Genomic DNA, 17,418 nt, shown 5'->3' with positions numbered 1-17,418 from the left:
TAAAGAAGCTCTAGAGTTGATATGCAGATAAATCTAGGGAAAATCTTTAACTTGTTGTTTAAAAAAGTCAAAGGGTATGAGAATCAGTTGGTATGTAGAATCTGGGGTTTGCTGTAGAATAGTTGGGGAAAAGAATGTTCATTCACTCTTGGAGTAGAATACTTCTTGTGGGGGTATGTGAGTGAGACAGACCAGCCGTGTTATTAGTTCTTATTAAGGAAGTCTAATTACAAAGTAATTTCTTAGTCCAACTTCAAATTGTTTAGTTGCTTATCCTTTACCAAGAGTAAAGAGAACATGTGAAGTCAAGTTTCTTCTTAAATTCAAGGTCTTGCTCTTTTTATTCACCTAAACCTTGTTTTGTTGTCTTAGTCTGTGAAATGCAGATGTTAAAAGTCACTCGATAAGCATTGCATGCAACTAGATTGGAGTAAACTAACCTATGGCTTTTGCATTTTGAAGACAGTGTTGTAAAAGTGTTTTCAATTACTTCAACCTATCTGGTGTGAAAAACACTTTGAACGAGAGCACGGGAAAATAAAGTGTGTATAAAATGCAAATCAAAAGCAGTATTTCCTCATTTCGTTAATAAGGACAATTTAGTTCTGTCTGCTTAAAGGTGATGATTGGCTTTGAAACTTTCCATGCATTATTCATAGTTTTTTATTCCTTTTTTGCATATATTTATTTATCCATTTATTCTTGTTTAGACAAACATGTTTAAAAGATAACAAAAGGGGGGGCTCGAAATTGGAGGGACTAGAGGTGCTTTTTCAGGGGGTCTGCAGCTGCAATTTTCACTTTTGAGAGCTTTACTTGAAAATACAGTACTTAAATAGTTGATAACAAGTTTATTAAACAGTGGGAAAAGCAAACTTTTCCAAAATATTAAGAATGTCACTTTCAAAACAAATGTTTTTATATTATTTGAAGTGGAAAAATAGGTATTTTTTGAATCTTAGAAGCAGCAGTATAAGCATTATTTGCTAACTGGACTGTTTCCCTCTTTTAGTGTTGAGAGTACTGCTCTAAGGCTAATCACAGCTTTAGGCAGCTCAGAAGTCCAACCACAGTTTACACGTTTCCTCAGTGATCCCAAAACAGTTCTTTCGGCAGAATCAGAAGAGCTCAACAGGGCTTTGATCTTAACTCTAGCAAGGGCAACACATGTGACAGGTAACAGCAGTACTGTGAGATAATGTGTAAGTGAAAGCTGTAATCAAGTCATTTCTGTAAAATACTGTTTAATAGAATATCCTGGAAATGACCCAGTCCTAAGACACTTCTGGTTTTGAAAAAAGTATAATTTTAATTTCCAACTACTTGTTCTTAGGCAAAAGACTATTATTAAAGCAGTAGCGGAATCAGATGTTGTTTAAAAGTTTGTTTTTATACAGAGATATAGTGTGACTATTTTTTTTTACTGTTTTATTTTCAGTTTCATTATTTTAAATTTGAATGTTTGAACTGATTACTGATACATGCCATTTTAAAAAAACACGGGTTGTTCACAGCAAGTATGTTCCTCATGTGGAAGCCACCCCGTTTACAGCTTACCTTTAAGAACAAGTAGTGTGTGTTTTGGGTTTGCTTTCTTGGGGAAGGGAGAGGGAGAAGCTTTTATTGTGTATTTTAATGTTTTAACAATGCGCAATGACATGGGTCAGGTCTTTGTTAGCTTTGAGGGGGATGTTTTCTCTATCTCCTTTTTTATGGTTCTAGGCTGGAGACTGGCTGGAGAGTTAAAACTACTGTTTTCACAAAAACTGGTGGAGGTGGTTTGAAAGGGAAAGCACTTCTTTGTGTTAGGTTTTTTATTTTTTAACCTTTGCTCAACTTTTAATTTTAAATCAACACTGGGGTTGGGGGGATGAGGCTTGTGGGTTTTTTTTCCTACAGCTTAATTAGGAAAGGTACTGCTGAGCAGCCTTTTTAAAGCAATATAAAATGGAATCTGGCAATTTCATCATCATTATCTTCTTCATGATTTTTTTAAAGTCTAATCAGTTAATCAGCAAAAGCTTGTCTTACTGTCATTACAAGAAATTAAATATAAAACATTAAAATCATGATTGCTTTATTTCTAGCTCAAAATCTAAAAATAATTTTGTTATTGTTAATAGCGTAAAGAATAAAACATCCAGCTTGTTCTATAGCGTAAATAAGATTCAAATAAAGGGGGTGGGAGAAGTTGGCCAAAAAGGAAACCCAGTTGAACTAGCAAAGCCTTAATGCATGTGACTACAAAATGAACACCAGTAAGAAATGGGTTTTTGTCTGAAATTCTAATATCATCAATCCATTTTCTAGACTTTTTCACAGGCTCTGATTCAATTCAAGGGACTTGGTGCAAGGATATATTGCAGACTATCATGAGTTTTACTCCACATAACTGGGCATCACATACATTAAGCTGTTTTCCAGCTCCTCTGCAGGTAATAGTTTCAACCTGATGATTTTATAATTGGAAATACAAAGAATTTACTCTCTTAACAAGATCCTGTGCCTTTTACTAGTTGGTGAGATTCTTCTCCTGTCCAGACTACATTAATCTTAAGTCCCTAAAGAATGCAGCATGATTTTAACATTGCCATTTCTTCAGAAAATTAGCTTATCCTGAAGTATTCTAAGACCAAGTTTGGCCAACTGGTACTTCCAGTGGAAGGTAAATCAGATCTTTTAAAAATTCAAAAATTAAAAAAAAAATAATTGGGAGAAGCCTTTTTTCTTGTGGTGATTTGTCCTGTAGCTTTGTTAGTGATAAAACAGTCACTGTGGTGTCATGGTAAAGCGAACTCACAAAGTGGTAAGTCAGGCAAAAGTTTGCCTGTTCAGGTGTTTTATTCTAGGCTCTGAGTCACAGCAAAGCCTACTTTATTTCAGGTATTCTTCAAGCAGAATAATGTACCTCAGGAAAGTCGTTTTAACTTGAAGAAGAATGTGGAAGAAGAATACCGAAAGTGGAAGTCTATGACAACTGAGAATGATATTATCACACACTTTTCTACGCAACGTTCACCCCCACTTTTCCTTTGTCTCCTATGGAAGATGTTGTTAGACACTGATCACATTAATCAAATTGGTTACAGGTGAAGTTAAAAGATGTGCTATTTCAAAGTTATTACAGCAACATTCTCAGTTCTGAGGACATAGGCCTTGTGTATTAACAGCTTGATTGCACTTTTTTCATTAACTGAGCACATCGAAAAAAGGAATGGAGCAAGGTGTTAGCAAGCATATCATAATAGCTGTGCGGTGTCTGAGACTGATTACACCACACAGTGGTCTGCAATGCATATTTTTCCTGGTAAGAGACAAGGATATGAGGTGTTTGAATTAAGGAGTTTACTTGTAAAGGCAATGTTTCAGGCAATCTGAAATAGTAAACTGAAAATATAAAGCATTTATTTACATAACCTTTATACATGAATAGAGGCCAAATATTTTTTTAAAGAAACAAATGTTGGATCAAGATGAAAATTATTATAGAAGTAGTAATCCTACAATTTTTTACTTGTTACTGCTGAGAACAGCATCAGCTTCAGCCCTGAAAAATTGATTCTTTCTGTTCAGTCCTTGTTTGGTCTGTTGAAACAATATTTATGACAGCAGGTGTTTTTCTTTTGTGCAGTGAGGACATACCAGTATTCTAATGCTATGGTTAGATTAAAATGCACACTGCAGGAAAGCTAGCATTGAGTTGTAGATTGTCCTAAGAGATGCATAACTAAAAATGTATAACTAAAGCATGGGTTCTGGACAGAATACTATACATAAGAATTGGTCAACCTGAAATATTTCTTCTGATAAGTATCCAGGCTTTGGAATTCTGTTGCTTTAAGGGTTTTTTGCTTTGGCTTGGGTTTTTTTTCAGTTCACTTAATAAAGGGAGGTTTTTTGTCTTTTTTTTTTTTTTAAGACAATTGTATTGAAACCCACTAACTCTTATAAAATAGACCAGTTAAAGATGTATTAAGAACAGTAACAATTGTTGCTTTTTAAATCTGTGCCAGCATTCTTGTAACAGAAGTTTTTTTGTTTTCTTTTTTGTTGTTGTTGTTTTTTTTGTTTGTTTGCTTGTGTGTTGTGGTATTTTTCTTCCCTGCTAGAGTGTTAGAAAGAATTGGGGCCAGAGCTCTGGTGGCACATGTCAGGACATTTGCAGATTTCTTGGTGTATGAATTCTCTACCTCTGCAGGAGGCCAGCAGCTCAATAAATGTATTGAGATTCTCAATGACATGGTGTGGAAATACAACATTGTAACACTGGACAGGTTGATACTGTGTTTGGTAAGTACTGACTTAGAAGATGTCTTCAGGCAGAGTCTGCTTTCTGCGTCACTTTTGTAGGAGCAATCTTTTAAAAAATGCATTGGTTTTAAATAGTGACTATTTGCTAACCCAGTAATCAAGTAAAATAATAGATAACTTCTATAGGCAACATAAAACTCAAAGTATTACTGTTCTCTGAATCTTCAGGGGAAGCTTTTCTTGGTTATTTAATAGCAACCATTAAAGTGGTATTATTAAATGTTGTTATTAGTGCTTTGAGTCTCTGAGGTCAGACCTATGCAATTATTTCTGCAGCCTGAAAAGTTAGAAGGGGTATGGCATGCTGTGATTCAGAAACAAATGGAAAATTTGGTACCCATTAAAGTATGCTATCTTTGCTTAGAATTCAGCCTGTTTCATCAGAAAAGGAGAAAAATGGCATTCTCTGTCTTTCCAGGTTATCCTACAAAATAAAGCAGAACTTAACTAGTGAGAATTAAATTTTCCTTCAGTAATTATTTACTTACATTTTAAAATGTCTTAATGTAAAGTTGATTGTTTGAATTTTAGTTTGGTTTTTAAACGGAGGTTTAAACATGTCAGAGTGGCCAGAAGTTTGTAGCAATCAACTTCATTATCATTAATTGATTATTTTCAAGAAGAGAACTGACAGTAGAAAGAGAGCTAGAATTCTTGGAGAATGTGCTGTCACTGGGGAGTTTGTAAGACTTTCTGTCTATGGAATAAAAAATGTGATGGGTACTTTTCACAGGATGTGATTGAACCTGCCTCTGTTCTGTGTCTTCACTTGAAAAATACAGTGGAGAGACCATTTTTTCAATGTGAATCTGTGTGCAGATATACCTAAGGTGATAGCAAATGTTTAGGGATTATAAAGCAGACAGCAGCGGCACCTGTAATTCTGTATTTTCTCATCCTTTTTGTTTAAGGCGATGCGTAGTCATGAAGGAAATGAAGCTCAAGTCTGTTACTTTATAATTCAGTTACTCTTACTGAAGCCTAACGATTTCAGAAACAGAGTGAGTGATTTCGTGAAGGAGAATTCTCCAGAGCACTGGCTGCAGAATGACTGGCATACTAAGCATATGAGTTATCACAAGGTATCAAAGCTAATAAAATTCTTTTGTTGTCATACTTTCTGTGGAGTTGAGATCAGCCAAAGAATCTTTTTTCCTGTAAATGACAGGACAGCTATGTCAAGTTTTGGAGTTAATTAGTAAGTAGTAATTTATTTGGGCTAGTATTCAAAAAACACTATTTTATATTGCAGTGATATTCAAAAGTAGAAGCAGCAGAAGAGTTGGTTGGAGATTCATTCTTGCTCATGTAAATACACTAATTTTAAAATCTTAGTTTTACTGAAATTCATTTAGAACAAGAGTTTTTATGCATCAGGGGTAAGGTATTTCCTTCTTGTGTTTTGTGACTATAACAATAGTTAAACCTACATTTTCTTCTAATTATTAAAACTTCTTCCATCTCCTGTGTGGCAAGAACATGATAGTCTGATATGTTAGGGAAGGGGATTGTTGAGATTTTAATGCTGCTGTAAACATAGTGGCTTCTGCTGGCTGGAAGAGGATGTACCAATGGAGTGTTCTGTCAAAAGATAAATCAGCAGTGTCTTAACAGTGCCTAAGAGTGTAAGAGTAGCAGGGAAGCAAATTATATTAGCCTGGAAAGTGCTCTGATGTGGCTGCACGGTTACTAGACCCAATCTGGCATATAGCAGTTTCAGTCACAGGTAAAAGACTAAGCTCAGCTTTCAGCTGTACTCATCTGATGTTTGGGTATGCTCCAGTTCTTTCCCAGGGAGTTATTACATGCATATTATTTCTAGTGGTCTGATTCAGTATATGATGCAGAAATTTTCAGTAGTGCTGATTTCTCCTAGGTTTTCTCTTAAAATACTTGACAAAGGGACACATAAGTGCTGGCTGCTTTCAGCTTTGCCTTGGGATGCTTAATGCTCTCTTATGCCCCCTTTGAGCAAACTTTGTTTTGTTTTTTCTGAAGAAGTTGTTATCTAACAGTCATAATAACTAAGTAATTTCACTCAGAGATTAATTTTCTTTAGTAAGCTTTATGGTGAAATCATCTCACTGCATTCGTGCTCAGTAATGAGGGTTATGAAGCGTCTTTTTAAAGCGATATAGATGCTGAATGCTTAATGCACTGCTTTTAAGGAAAGAAATTTTGATTTCGTTGGATTTCTTTCTCTCCAGAAATATCCGGAAAAGCTGTATTTTGAAGGCTTGGCAGAGCAAGTCAATCCCCCAGTTCAGATCCAGCCCCAGTACCTGCCAATTTATTTTGGAAATGTATGCCTGCGCTTTCTGCCAGTGTTTGACATTGTAATCCATAGATTTCTGGAATTGCTTCCAGTGTCCAAATCACTAGAAACTTTATTGGATCATCTGGGAGGTTTATACAAATTCCATGGTAGGTTATCTGTGAATACAGACTTTTATTCCTGTTACGATCATTCTATTCTCGTTCATCTCTTGCATTCATAATTTTCATCTATTAGCACAGCAGTGTTTAATCGTTTCCTATTCTGTAAGTGCTGTGTACATTTTCACAGAGAAATACAATTCCTGTTTAGTGAATTTCAGCCTACAAAGAACTCACTTTTATTCAGGTAGCTTGCTATTCATACTTCCTTCACATCTTTCCCTTGCACTCCCTTCTAGTAGTAAGTACTTGGACCTGTGTCCTTACAAACTTTCTGTTACCATGGCTAAAACAGCTAAAAACAAGTTCTTCCATCTATCCTTGTTTAAAATTCAAATATTTTAACTTGATTTTTTTCACCCTTCAATAACTGCACTTTTGTATGTAGTAATGTATGTATGTAATGAGCTTTTGTATAGATGTCATTGCCATGTTATGCCCAGACATTTTACAATATTATTTCTTTACTGTGACCATACTTGGATTCTTCCTATTTAATACCTTTTATACGAAGAGATTATTTAAATTGTTTACTTTACTTAGAAGTATATTAGTGTTATCATTAAGATATGAACTGTTTACTAATACATACTTTCTTTGCTCAACTTCTACCCTTCTACAAACACATAAAGTATATGTACAAGACAAAGGGAGATCAGTGTTATAGAGTGTAGTGAAATAAAGAATGTGAATTAATTCTATATGTGCTGGTTTTAAATACATACAACTTAGTCTTGTAGAGCTCTTGATTTTAATTTTATGTTTGCCACCATAAACATAATAGTGATGCTAGAAATTATTTCTGTGTTTTGTTGTTTTCCTTTGCTTCTTGGCAGACCGTCCAGTGACTTACCTCTACAACACTCTTCACTATTATGAGAGGCATCTCAGAGAGCGCACAAACCTCAAGAGAAAACTTGTTCATGCCATAATTGGGTCTCTCAAAGATAATCGCCCATTGGGCTGGTGTCTAAGTGATACTTATCTCAAATGTGCTATGAATTCCCGAGAAGACAATCCATGGATTCCTGATGACACTTACTACTGCAAACTCATTGGAAGACTAGTAGACAATATCCTTAAAGCTTGCATTAAGCTGTGCCAATGTTTTATAGCTTTGTTTCATCAAAATATAAAGTTCAATTTCCATCTATTCAGAAATGAAATAAAGCTTGCAGTCTTTATTTAGCAGCATATATTAGTCTAAATTCATACTAGTTTACTTTAATGTACTTTTTCAATGTACTTTTTACTATTCTACACAGGGACTGAGCTGCCCTAGTAAAAACATCTTGAAAGATACAGTGAAAACAAAGTACAGTACAGATATATAAATATTTCACTGTTTAATGCATCACTTGGAAATAGAAATACTGATGTTTATACATTGCGACTTGAATTCTAATTTCCACATAAAATCAGCTTGATACAAAGCGTGAGTATTTAAAAAAAAGTAAAAAATGAGATTATACTTAGTAATGTCATTAGAAAAAAGTAAAATGTTGTAAGCAGTGCCGCATTTAAGATGGTACATAACTAGCTGTGTCTAGTTGAAGATCGGTGTATGTGCTGTTAGCAGCTGCTGAGAATCTGTTTTTTAGGAGGGAAAGACTAAAAAAGTTATGTTTTTAACAGAAACCTGTATTTTCTTAATTGCTGCCTTTTTACTATTATGGCTACAACTGACTTAAATATTTGTGGAAATAGCTGGCGAACCCATGCAGCTGTGTTCTAGAGAATAGCGCTAGTGGAATCTCTGTGAACATTGTCTTCTTTCTGGGTCAGCTTTACAGGAGCTGACCAAATTTCTGGATGTTATGTGTGTTACTTCACTCCTCTTTCTGAACTTGCCTTTCTTGTATGTGTAGCTTGAAAGAAGTTTATTAGATCTCAGAAAAGAAAGATAAAATTATATAAACCCCTGCCTTTATGCAAATGGTAACAGTGTGTTCGGAGATCTTTTCTATATGTAGCTCGAATGAGTTAGTCTTGGTTGGGAAAGTGGAATATTTTCAGAGACTAAGCAGGTGCTCATTTTGCATAAACTGTCACCCTAGAAGTCTGCTAGAAGTTACTATACTGAAGGAAATCAATGATTTCAGATTATGCAGAGTAGAAAATTCTGTTATTTTCATCTTCTTATCTTGTAAGCAGATGGTGAATGAGGTGGTTGGTGTTGTTTTGTTTGACCTCTTAGTCAGGGAAACTTGTCCTCTGCATGACCTTGGGTGTGTGGTATATTTATGTATTCACACAGTCCTTCAGTGATTGAGTATCATTGCCTTATATTCATACTTTTGTTCATATGTCCTATTTTTATGAAATGTGGTTGTTTTTATTTCTTCTCAGTAACTTATCTTTCATTTCATTTCAACTTGGTATGTGCAGTATATACGTATATTTTAAGCAGCGTGCTGCTCACACTAGGCTTTGTTGGGTCAGCTTGTTTTCCTTAATCATCGTCACCTATGGCAGGCAAATCACCTGGTCCATTTCCAAATTGTGACTGGAGATTCAATGAGTTTCCGAACCCAGCTGCCCACGCTCTCCATGTTACCTGTGTTGAGCTCATGGCTCTGGCTGTTTCAGGGGAGGATGTGGGCAATGCATTACTGAATGTCGTACTGAAGAGGTATGTTGCCTCTCTGGAACTGTTTTCGGCAATATGTAATATATAATTAGAGATTGATGAGGTAGTCTGTGATACTAATTTTCTTAGGGTTTTATGAATTTTTAATTAAGTGTAAATACTTAATACTGTAAAGTTTTATGTATGAAGTATTTTTGGAGAACAAACAAAGGCTATTGGGATCAAGCCAAAAAATCATGTGTTGGATCTCTGTGCTGTCATGGATTGTGTGTGCCTCAGGAACAGTTGATACAGCGTGATCCCCTAAAAAGATAGAGGGAAGACCTCGCACAAGCAAAGAACTTGTCCAGTGGGTTCGGTGGCATGGAGGCTGGAAAAAGTCTGCTCTCCTTTGTGCTGTGCTGGGTGGAGGACACTCCCATCAGTTAATAGCACAGCATCTTTGAACACAAAAAAAGGGGCAAGAAGCATTGGCAGGACTCTGAATCCTACTGATGCTAATGTAAAATCAAAAGTACTTTGAAACAGTGGTGTGACAAGGCTGGTCTTTTGCCATGGTGCATTATGTTTGACCCACAGTTCTGTTTCTTGCTCAGCCACTATGAAAAGAACCTAAATGAAAGAAAGGATCTAGTATTCTTGAAGTGATTTAGATGTCATCTTTGAGCAATGAGAAACTGAAGTGATTGGTTTTCAGCCTCATTCAGCTTAGTAATATATTTTGGGGGGCACATGGAGGAGTCAACAAAACCTATTCAGTAGGAAGAACAGTGTGATAACAGCCTCTGAAGTTACTAATGCAAAATCGTGCCTGAAAAAAGTTTTGCAAGCAACGTCACAATGACATTTTTACTATCTGTTGACTTTCCTAAATACCTGTATGTGTATAGTTCTCTCAACTTGAGAAATATTCTTTGGATAAGTATACCTTGTCTTTATGTGCACAAGAAGCACAAATTGCGGTTGTGAATTTCAGAGCTTCAGTTTTCTGTTTTCTCTGTCCTCTAGTCAGCCCCTGGTGCCAAGAGAGAATATCACAGCTTGGATGAATGCAATTGGACTAATTATCACAGCCTTACCAGTGAGTCAACATGTTGCATTTTAAAATAAGAATAATCTTTTTTCCTCCATGTAAGGTTGTCATTTCTAGAGTATGTTGTAAAAACTTATGCCGTTTGCAGTGTGATAGCCAACATCTACTTATTCCACAGAGAACTATTCAAAAGGCTACTTCATGTTTGAGAAACATCCACTCCTCCAGCATGGAAAAATTGACCAGATTTTCTGTTTATCTATTATTTTGAGGCTAGGATGGAAAGTAGTAAGTCACTCCTATTTAAAAACATAGTTAAATGTCACATGTGTAGTATTAATTGAGAACTGGAACCATGAAATAAGAAGCTCTGTAAGGGTTCTGATGCAAAGCTAATTTTCTGTTGATGCTTGCACTTGCCCATCCCAAATCTCTTAAACCATGTGAATGAGATGTGCCTACAACTGCAAAAGCAAATACATGTAGTATTAGAGTTTGTGCATCAGTAGAAACTTTGATCTTCTGAATATAATGACTCTTTGTACCTGACCAGGACTGCCTGAATAATTGTGATTGATCTTACCTGTTGCTTATATGTGCAAAAGTTACCCTTTCCATACGTCTTCTCTTCCCTAACAAAATGATTCCTTTTCTTGGAAGAAAACCAACATGGATTTAATCCTTATTATTTTTATAACGTTACTTCTTCCTGTTCCCTCTCCTTGCATCTTCATTTATGGTCTTTGGTTTTTGTACTTTTTTTTTTTTGTTTCCTGTTTCCTTCTTGGATTTTTAATCAGTTTGTGCATGTACTCAGAAAACACAGAAAATTCTCAGTCTTCCATTAAGGCTTTTTGGCTCTGCTCTGCTTCTTTTGGAGACCTTTATATTAGCTAACTAAATCATTAAATATGTCTTGATAATGCCACACCCTTGAGTGTGCTACATGCACTATCATGGATGCTTTCTGTATTGTGCATCTTAGTTTTCACGTTTGTCTGACAGGGTTATAAACTACCACGTAGTTGAAAACATCTTAGAAATGCAATAATGGTAGAAAGAGTTGAGGAGGCATTGTCTTCTTAGATGGTGTTCTTTTCAGAAGCAATTCTGACCTTTTTGTTCTTTTTCCAGGAGCCATACTGGATTGTTCTCCATGATTGCATTGTGAACGTTATCAACAGTCCCAGCTTGACATCAGAGACAGAGTGGGTTGGTTACCCATTTCAGCTGTTTGACTTCACAGCATGTCACCAGTCTTACTCTGAGATGAGTTGTAGCTACACTTTGGCATTGGCACATGCTGTCTGGCATCATTCTAGCATTGGACAGCTTTCTCTTATTCCTAAGTAGGTGTAATGATATTTGATTATTTAATTTATCTTTTCAATTCCATGCATATTGTAGATAACAAAACTGTGCCTGTAGCAGTTACACCGGTAAATATGTACAGAGGAGCTCCAAAACTTACCAGATGGATCACAAGTTTTTTTCCAGGTCCCTCTTCCACTGACATAGCTCTTGTTGTCTGTAAGCTTCAGGGCTTTCATCTGGAGTGTGACTGCTTCTAATAAGCCTTCTTTTATCTTGATTAGCTTTTATGTTTTTATTAATTTCAGTTTTTCTTAAACCATTGACTGTGGCATATTCCTAAAGCATCAACTGTAATCAGTAAATGTATCCTCAATTCTAGCCAAGTACCCTCTGCTCCAAGTTGAGATGCTTTGCTGACTGAAGGATGTGGTAGTGGTCCACTTAATCATTAAAGCAAGTAAAAATTTTCACTGCATTAAAAAGTTGATTAGACTTTCCCCAATGCTGTATCTTGATTTAAGGCTAGTGTTAAAAGATCAGGGGACAGCTTTTTGACAGTGTGTAGCATTCTACTGAACTTAAAATTGTTGCCTGTTCTAGTCCAATAATAATGCCTGGAAATGTTATAGTGCTTCACTGAAATAACTAATAACTAATATTTACAGAGCTACACTGTACTTTCTAAAATGAAGGCCCAGATCTGTGAGAGACAATGTGATGTTTTGGCTAGAATTTGGGGTAGGGAAAAGAAAGAAAAAAACAATCCAGTTGAAGTAGTAAATGTCTTAAAATACTACAGGTTTCTCACAGAAGTATTGATACCCATAGTGAAAACGGAGTTCCAGTTACTCTACGTTTACCACCTTGTTGGTCCCTTTCTACAACGGTTCCAGCAGGAGAGGACACGATGCATGATAGAGGTAAAGTGTAGCTCTTGGTCTACTTTATACAGTATATATTGTTTTAGCTTTGCAGTTATATTACAAACCAGAATCTGATAGAGATCTTCGATAAACATTCAGAATTAAATTCTATACAACTTAAACAATATTTTTGAGGATCTGAATTGCTGAGTTGGTATTCAGCTACCGAGGTAATTAATCTTGTCAGCTTGGTTCAGGATAAAACACCTAGCACTTTTATTTTTAGCAAGAAAAGAAATACAACGCCAAAAATAGTAAGCAATACAGGCTTTCTCTGGCTCTCAAACTGCAGGCAAAATATGCATCAGACTTACTGTTTTAAAAGCTTCTGTTCAGGGGAAGGAAGTATGTAAGAGCTAAATTGTAAGGATGGAGGAGCACAAGCTGTTTCTTACATTCATATCAGTGTGGATAAGGGTAGGGGAGGAGAAAAGAAATGGAGCTGGCCAGTAGGCAGATGAGCTGAAAAATGGCAGCTAGCAGAGACCCTTCTAGAAAGAAGAGCTTAACTTGGGAATCCCAAGTTATCTGTGCTGTTTATAAATATGCACAAAGCCTATATGTCAAGTATGCATCTTGTCTCACTGTAGAGCTTGACCAACATAAATACAGGTCAACAACCACTGATTACTTTTTCATCCCCAGTTACCAGTGTCTGTGCTGAGGACTTCTTTCTTAACCTTCTGAGGTCCCTGTTAGTTCCTGTGCTGCAGCTCTCCCCACCCCACCCTGCCCCCAGTCTTTCCTGAAATACTTAGTTTGCATACATTGTTTTGTGAAGAAGTCAAAAAGTGGGAGTTTTGTAACTTTTGTTCCCATGTTTTTTGATATATCATGAACACAGGATACTGTAAGAAACTGTATGAAGTAGTTAGATAATCATATGGCAGTGTTTCTGTGTATTTGTTTACATATTTCCTTCAGTTTTACCTCTGGGTTACAGCATTTTCTGGGTTTTTTTAAGTACATGTTAGAAGTATGAAAAAATAACCCATATGTAATCTTTAGGAATGTGTTTTTCTTTTTTTCTTTTTTCTTTTTTTTTCTGTCTTAAAGCTACAATAAAAGTAGCTCCAAAAAGCTTTTCAATAAAGCAGTGCTTCAGTAAAAGTATTGGAGGGCAGCAGAAAGTACTGTATAGATTCTTGTGTATAATACTATAAATTGTTAGTGAGTATTGCTTTGACTGGATTCTTCCTTCCCTCCATCAGGAGGGAAAATTTTTCTGTGCCTGCATTCTCTGTATTGAACCAAAATACAGGAAAGGTTACAAAGCTGTCACCTTTCCATGCTTCTTAACATTCCCATACCACTCCTTTTTCTTTGCGAGGAACTGATTTCAGTGTGAGGAAATAGTAAGGGATTGCTACCCTCAGAGCAGGCAGCAACTATCATGTGGCTTCAATAAGCAAGCACAAAGCTCAAGTTTCACATTGCCATCTTTAAGTGGTTGTAGGCACACATACGTTTGCACACAATGCTTCCTTAATAAGTGTATTCAAACACTGTAGTTGTAAACTTTTTGTAGAGAACGTTTGTACCATTAAAATGCACTGTGTTCCTTTGCTGAAGACCTTACCAGAGTCTAGATATAAGCTAAGTGCAGTAAACTGTAATGTCTTCTCTCTAGAAGACTCAAATCTTGTGCTAAGCTTTTCCTTGTTATTTAGTAAGGTCTGCTTTTCCAAATTTTGTAGGCACTTACTGAAACCATATTGCAGTCAATGATGTTTAAGCACTAATTATGTAGCATGTACCAAAATACCATCATTGCACTCACTGGAAGTTAACTTGGGAATAGGGGATCATCCATAATGGGATGAGTTAAGACCTGCCCATTTGTCCTTGTAAGAAAGTCAATAGGAATCACAGATACTTAAAAAGCAGTACGTACATTTATTCTGCTGTTTAACAGCATTTCTACTCTAAAGCATTTTAAAACCTGTTTTCATTTGGGGTGCTTTTTGTGTCTGTGGAAACAGATTGGAGTGGCGTTTTATGAAATGCTCCTGAATGCAGATCGGTACAGCTCACACCTGAACTACATGGACCCTATATGTGACTTCTTGTATCATATGAAATATATGTTTACAGGTGACAGTGTGAAAGACCAAGTAAGTAAACAGTAGATACTGATACTTTAATTATCTCTCTTCCCATATAGCAATTTAATCTTTTTATGAATTATTTTCATTGGTAGAAGAATAACAAAATGCTTAACAGTTGACTAGTCTCTATACGCAAATTAGGAAGTCAGTGCACCTCTACACATTTAAAAGCTTCAGATACACTAGACTAGGTATCTCAGATTTCAGGATTCATTTCTGTAGTCTGAAGTTTAAGACACAGCTTGAGGGTGCTTTAAGTACTATTATTAAAGCAATCACTAGAAATAAAGGTATTGGATATGTCATAACTTTTCTCCTCGTTTCAATTTATATCTTTTAAGTTTCTACCTAATTTCTGATTCATTTGTATAAATAACATGTGACAAAAGCAAGAATGCATCCATGTTCAGTAAACTTTCACTCAATTTAAGTTCAGTTTGTTACAGTATGCACTTTTAAAAGTGTCAGTTGTGTGAATTGTTTTGCACACCTTTGGTGTACAACTGTTACACCAGGTAGGGTTTTTTTTAAGGTTAGTTATCAGAAGAGGTCCAAGAGTTAACATGGTAAATAAAATATTCATGTAAATACCACTATTTACTATATCTTTTTCCTCTTTTCATTGTGCTAACGTGATGTTTGTGTACAGTAGTGACATATGTCAAAACACTCCTGTTTAACCAAATGTATTTCTGTCTTGTTTGGTTTTTTTAACAGGTTGAGAAAATAATTTGTAATTTAAGACCAGCTTTGAAACTTCGGTTACGCTTCATAACACACATAAGCAAAATGGAACCAGCTGCTGTTCCACAACAACCTCTCAATAATGGGTCACCAGCACAACAGCCTAGCCAAGTGCCTGTTAATGTTGCTTTGCCAGTAACACAGTGAAATAAAGTGTTCAGCTGGCCTTGATGTGAAGGCTTCCTTCTGTTACTAATCAAGGTGAAACGTAATCTGATCTGAAATCTGGTATGCTGTATAAAGGGAGAGAGAACCACATACAGATTTCTGCTTCGTTTTCTTTTGCATAATGAAGCAGTCTAGCTCTATGCATGCCAGTCATCTTAGCTATTTATATCAGACACTAGATGAGGTACGTGTTGCCTTTCTCTGAAAGCACTGAGTAGAGATTCTCTGCAAGCAAATACATGGATTGCTGAAGAGTTTAAAATAGCCTGCTCCCTGTCCTGGTTTGAGTCATCTGGACTTTTCCTTTCTTTGTCTGTGATACAAAAGGGCACTTGATATATGTAGCCTGGTAGAAAATGGCCTTTTTAAAATTTGGGTTCCGCCTTATTAAAAATGTTTCTTCTTTCTGTCCAGCAGAAGAATTTAAATTCTCTTTGTCTTTGGGGCAGACAAGCTTTTACACAAAAATGCTCCTAGACAGAGAGATTGCATCAGTTACACTGAGTTAATTATAACGTTCCTTCCAAAGACTAAGAATGAGCCTTTGAAAATATTTGTAAATTTTATATGTACAGTTTACATTCAACAGATGAGCAATGGGTTCGATCTAGCATCAGTTACTAGACTGTATGTCTCTAATGAATCTATTGGAAGTCTGCATATTCAGTTCAAGCTGTGCTGGTTCATATTTTATCTTCCCTGTTTGGGAAATGGTGTAGTTTTTATTAAGTCAATCCCATGAATTTATTAATATCTTCTTATATGTTAGATTTGTAAAATAGTACTTTACGTTTTATGTGTGCTGTGTTCAGCAGGTTTTGATAACAAAATTGAAAGGCTCAATGTTTTGTAAATACTCATCTTGTTTGACAAACTTTTTCAATTAAAAAAACCCACTTTAAAAGACTGTATTAGTATTGTTTGTTTATTTTCCATACCCATTACCTTAAAAATAAGGATTGACCATATCAAGTATACTTCCATGTCCCAAGTTCTCTGTCAGCTTTACAATAATGCCAGTTTTAACCTGTTACAAATAAGAGTCCAGATTAGTAAGGTCAGGTCTAATTTATACCTCTCTGTACAAATTTAACAGTTAAGAAAATTTGTTGTTGATTCAATGGGCCGAAGTTTTTTTATCTGTTAGGTTTTGAAGGACAGCAAACCTGGCTTGCTGGAAACTGCTGTCATGTGTATTGTACTTGGATCCTAAATTCTGCCAAGTGTAATCTGAGTAACAGAGAACTGTGAGGGCTCCTCAATGAATTTGTGGTCTTACAGGAAAAGCATGTTTGCCTATCGTATGCTGTATGTTTGGTTTAAAAGGTCTTGAATTCCATTCCAGGGTCAAGTGACTCTTAATATCATTGGGCTCGATTCTGATAACAAGATTAATATAGTTGGTCTCTAAAAATCCAGTGGACCATTCTGTACAGGTATTCCCACAGATTTTCTGTGGCAGACCATAGAAGCAAAATTCTGGTCATGGGTTTGCAAACTTCTGTTGGCAGTGAAACTGTCTTAAGACTTCTCTTCCTAAACAGTTTTGGAGCACATGAATCAAAAAGTATGTAGAAACAGCATGTTTCATGGCCATGTTGCATGCATGTTCTAACTGGGCTAATGCTAACACCACAGGCATCTTTCTGAATCATCTTACTTCATATTGAAATAATTTTGATGCTTAATGTGGGACCCAGAGTGTTTCTTTTAATATTTAAACTAGCACCTGTTTTCAATCACTGGGATTTCAGAGACAGTATCGACAAGTTGGATAACAGTCTTCAGAAG

The 17,418-nt window shown here is 35.9% G+C and overlaps 1 protein-coding gene across 9 annotated transcripts in view; it reads left to right on the top strand.

The window, feature by feature from the left end:
• The window catches only part of MED23 (mediator complex subunit 23), a 42,707-nt gene extending 26,173 nt beyond the window's left edge, over positions 1–16,534 (top strand). For 6 of the 9 annotated variants that reach the window (XM_074896327.1, XM_074896332.1, XM_074896326.1 and 3 more), the window contains 13 exons: positions 1,013–1,176; positions 2,311–2,435; positions 2,884–3,089; positions 4,110–4,290; positions 5,223–5,393; positions 6,519–6,735; positions 7,584–7,820; positions 9,214–9,379; positions 10,346–10,418; positions 11,505–11,719; positions 12,484–12,604; positions 14,590–14,721; positions 15,433–16,534. In XM_074896327.1, the coding sequence (XP_074752428.1) occupies positions 1,013–1,176; positions 2,311–2,435; positions 2,884–3,089; positions 4,110–4,290; positions 5,223–5,393; positions 6,519–6,735; positions 7,584–7,820; positions 9,214–9,379; positions 10,346–10,418; positions 11,505–11,719; positions 12,484–12,604; positions 14,590–14,721; positions 15,433–15,606 (2,182 nt within the window). In that variant the 3' untranslated portion in view covers positions 15,607–16,534. The remainder of the gene's footprint in view (positions 1–1,012; positions 1,177–2,310; positions 2,436–2,883; positions 3,090–4,109; positions 4,291–5,222; positions 5,394–6,518; positions 6,736–7,583; positions 7,821–9,213; positions 9,380–10,345; positions 10,419–11,504; positions 11,720–12,483; positions 12,605–14,589; positions 14,722–15,432) is intronic. The other 3 variants (XM_074896328.1, XM_074896331.1, XM_074896333.1) reach the window with 3 other exon arrangements.
• Positions 16,535–17,418: the final 884 nt, after the last annotated feature.

The sequence above is a fragment of the Athene noctua genome, chromosome 1 (genome assembly GCF_965140245.1).
Source record: "Athene noctua chromosome 1, bAthNoc1.hap1.1, whole genome shotgun sequence".
In the NCBI taxonomy this organism is placed as follows: domain Eukaryota; kingdom Metazoa; phylum Chordata; class Aves; order Strigiformes; family Strigidae; genus Athene; species Athene noctua.
The sequence above is the reverse complement of the archived record's forward strand: the minus strand, read 5'-3'. Positions and strand labels throughout refer to the sequence as shown.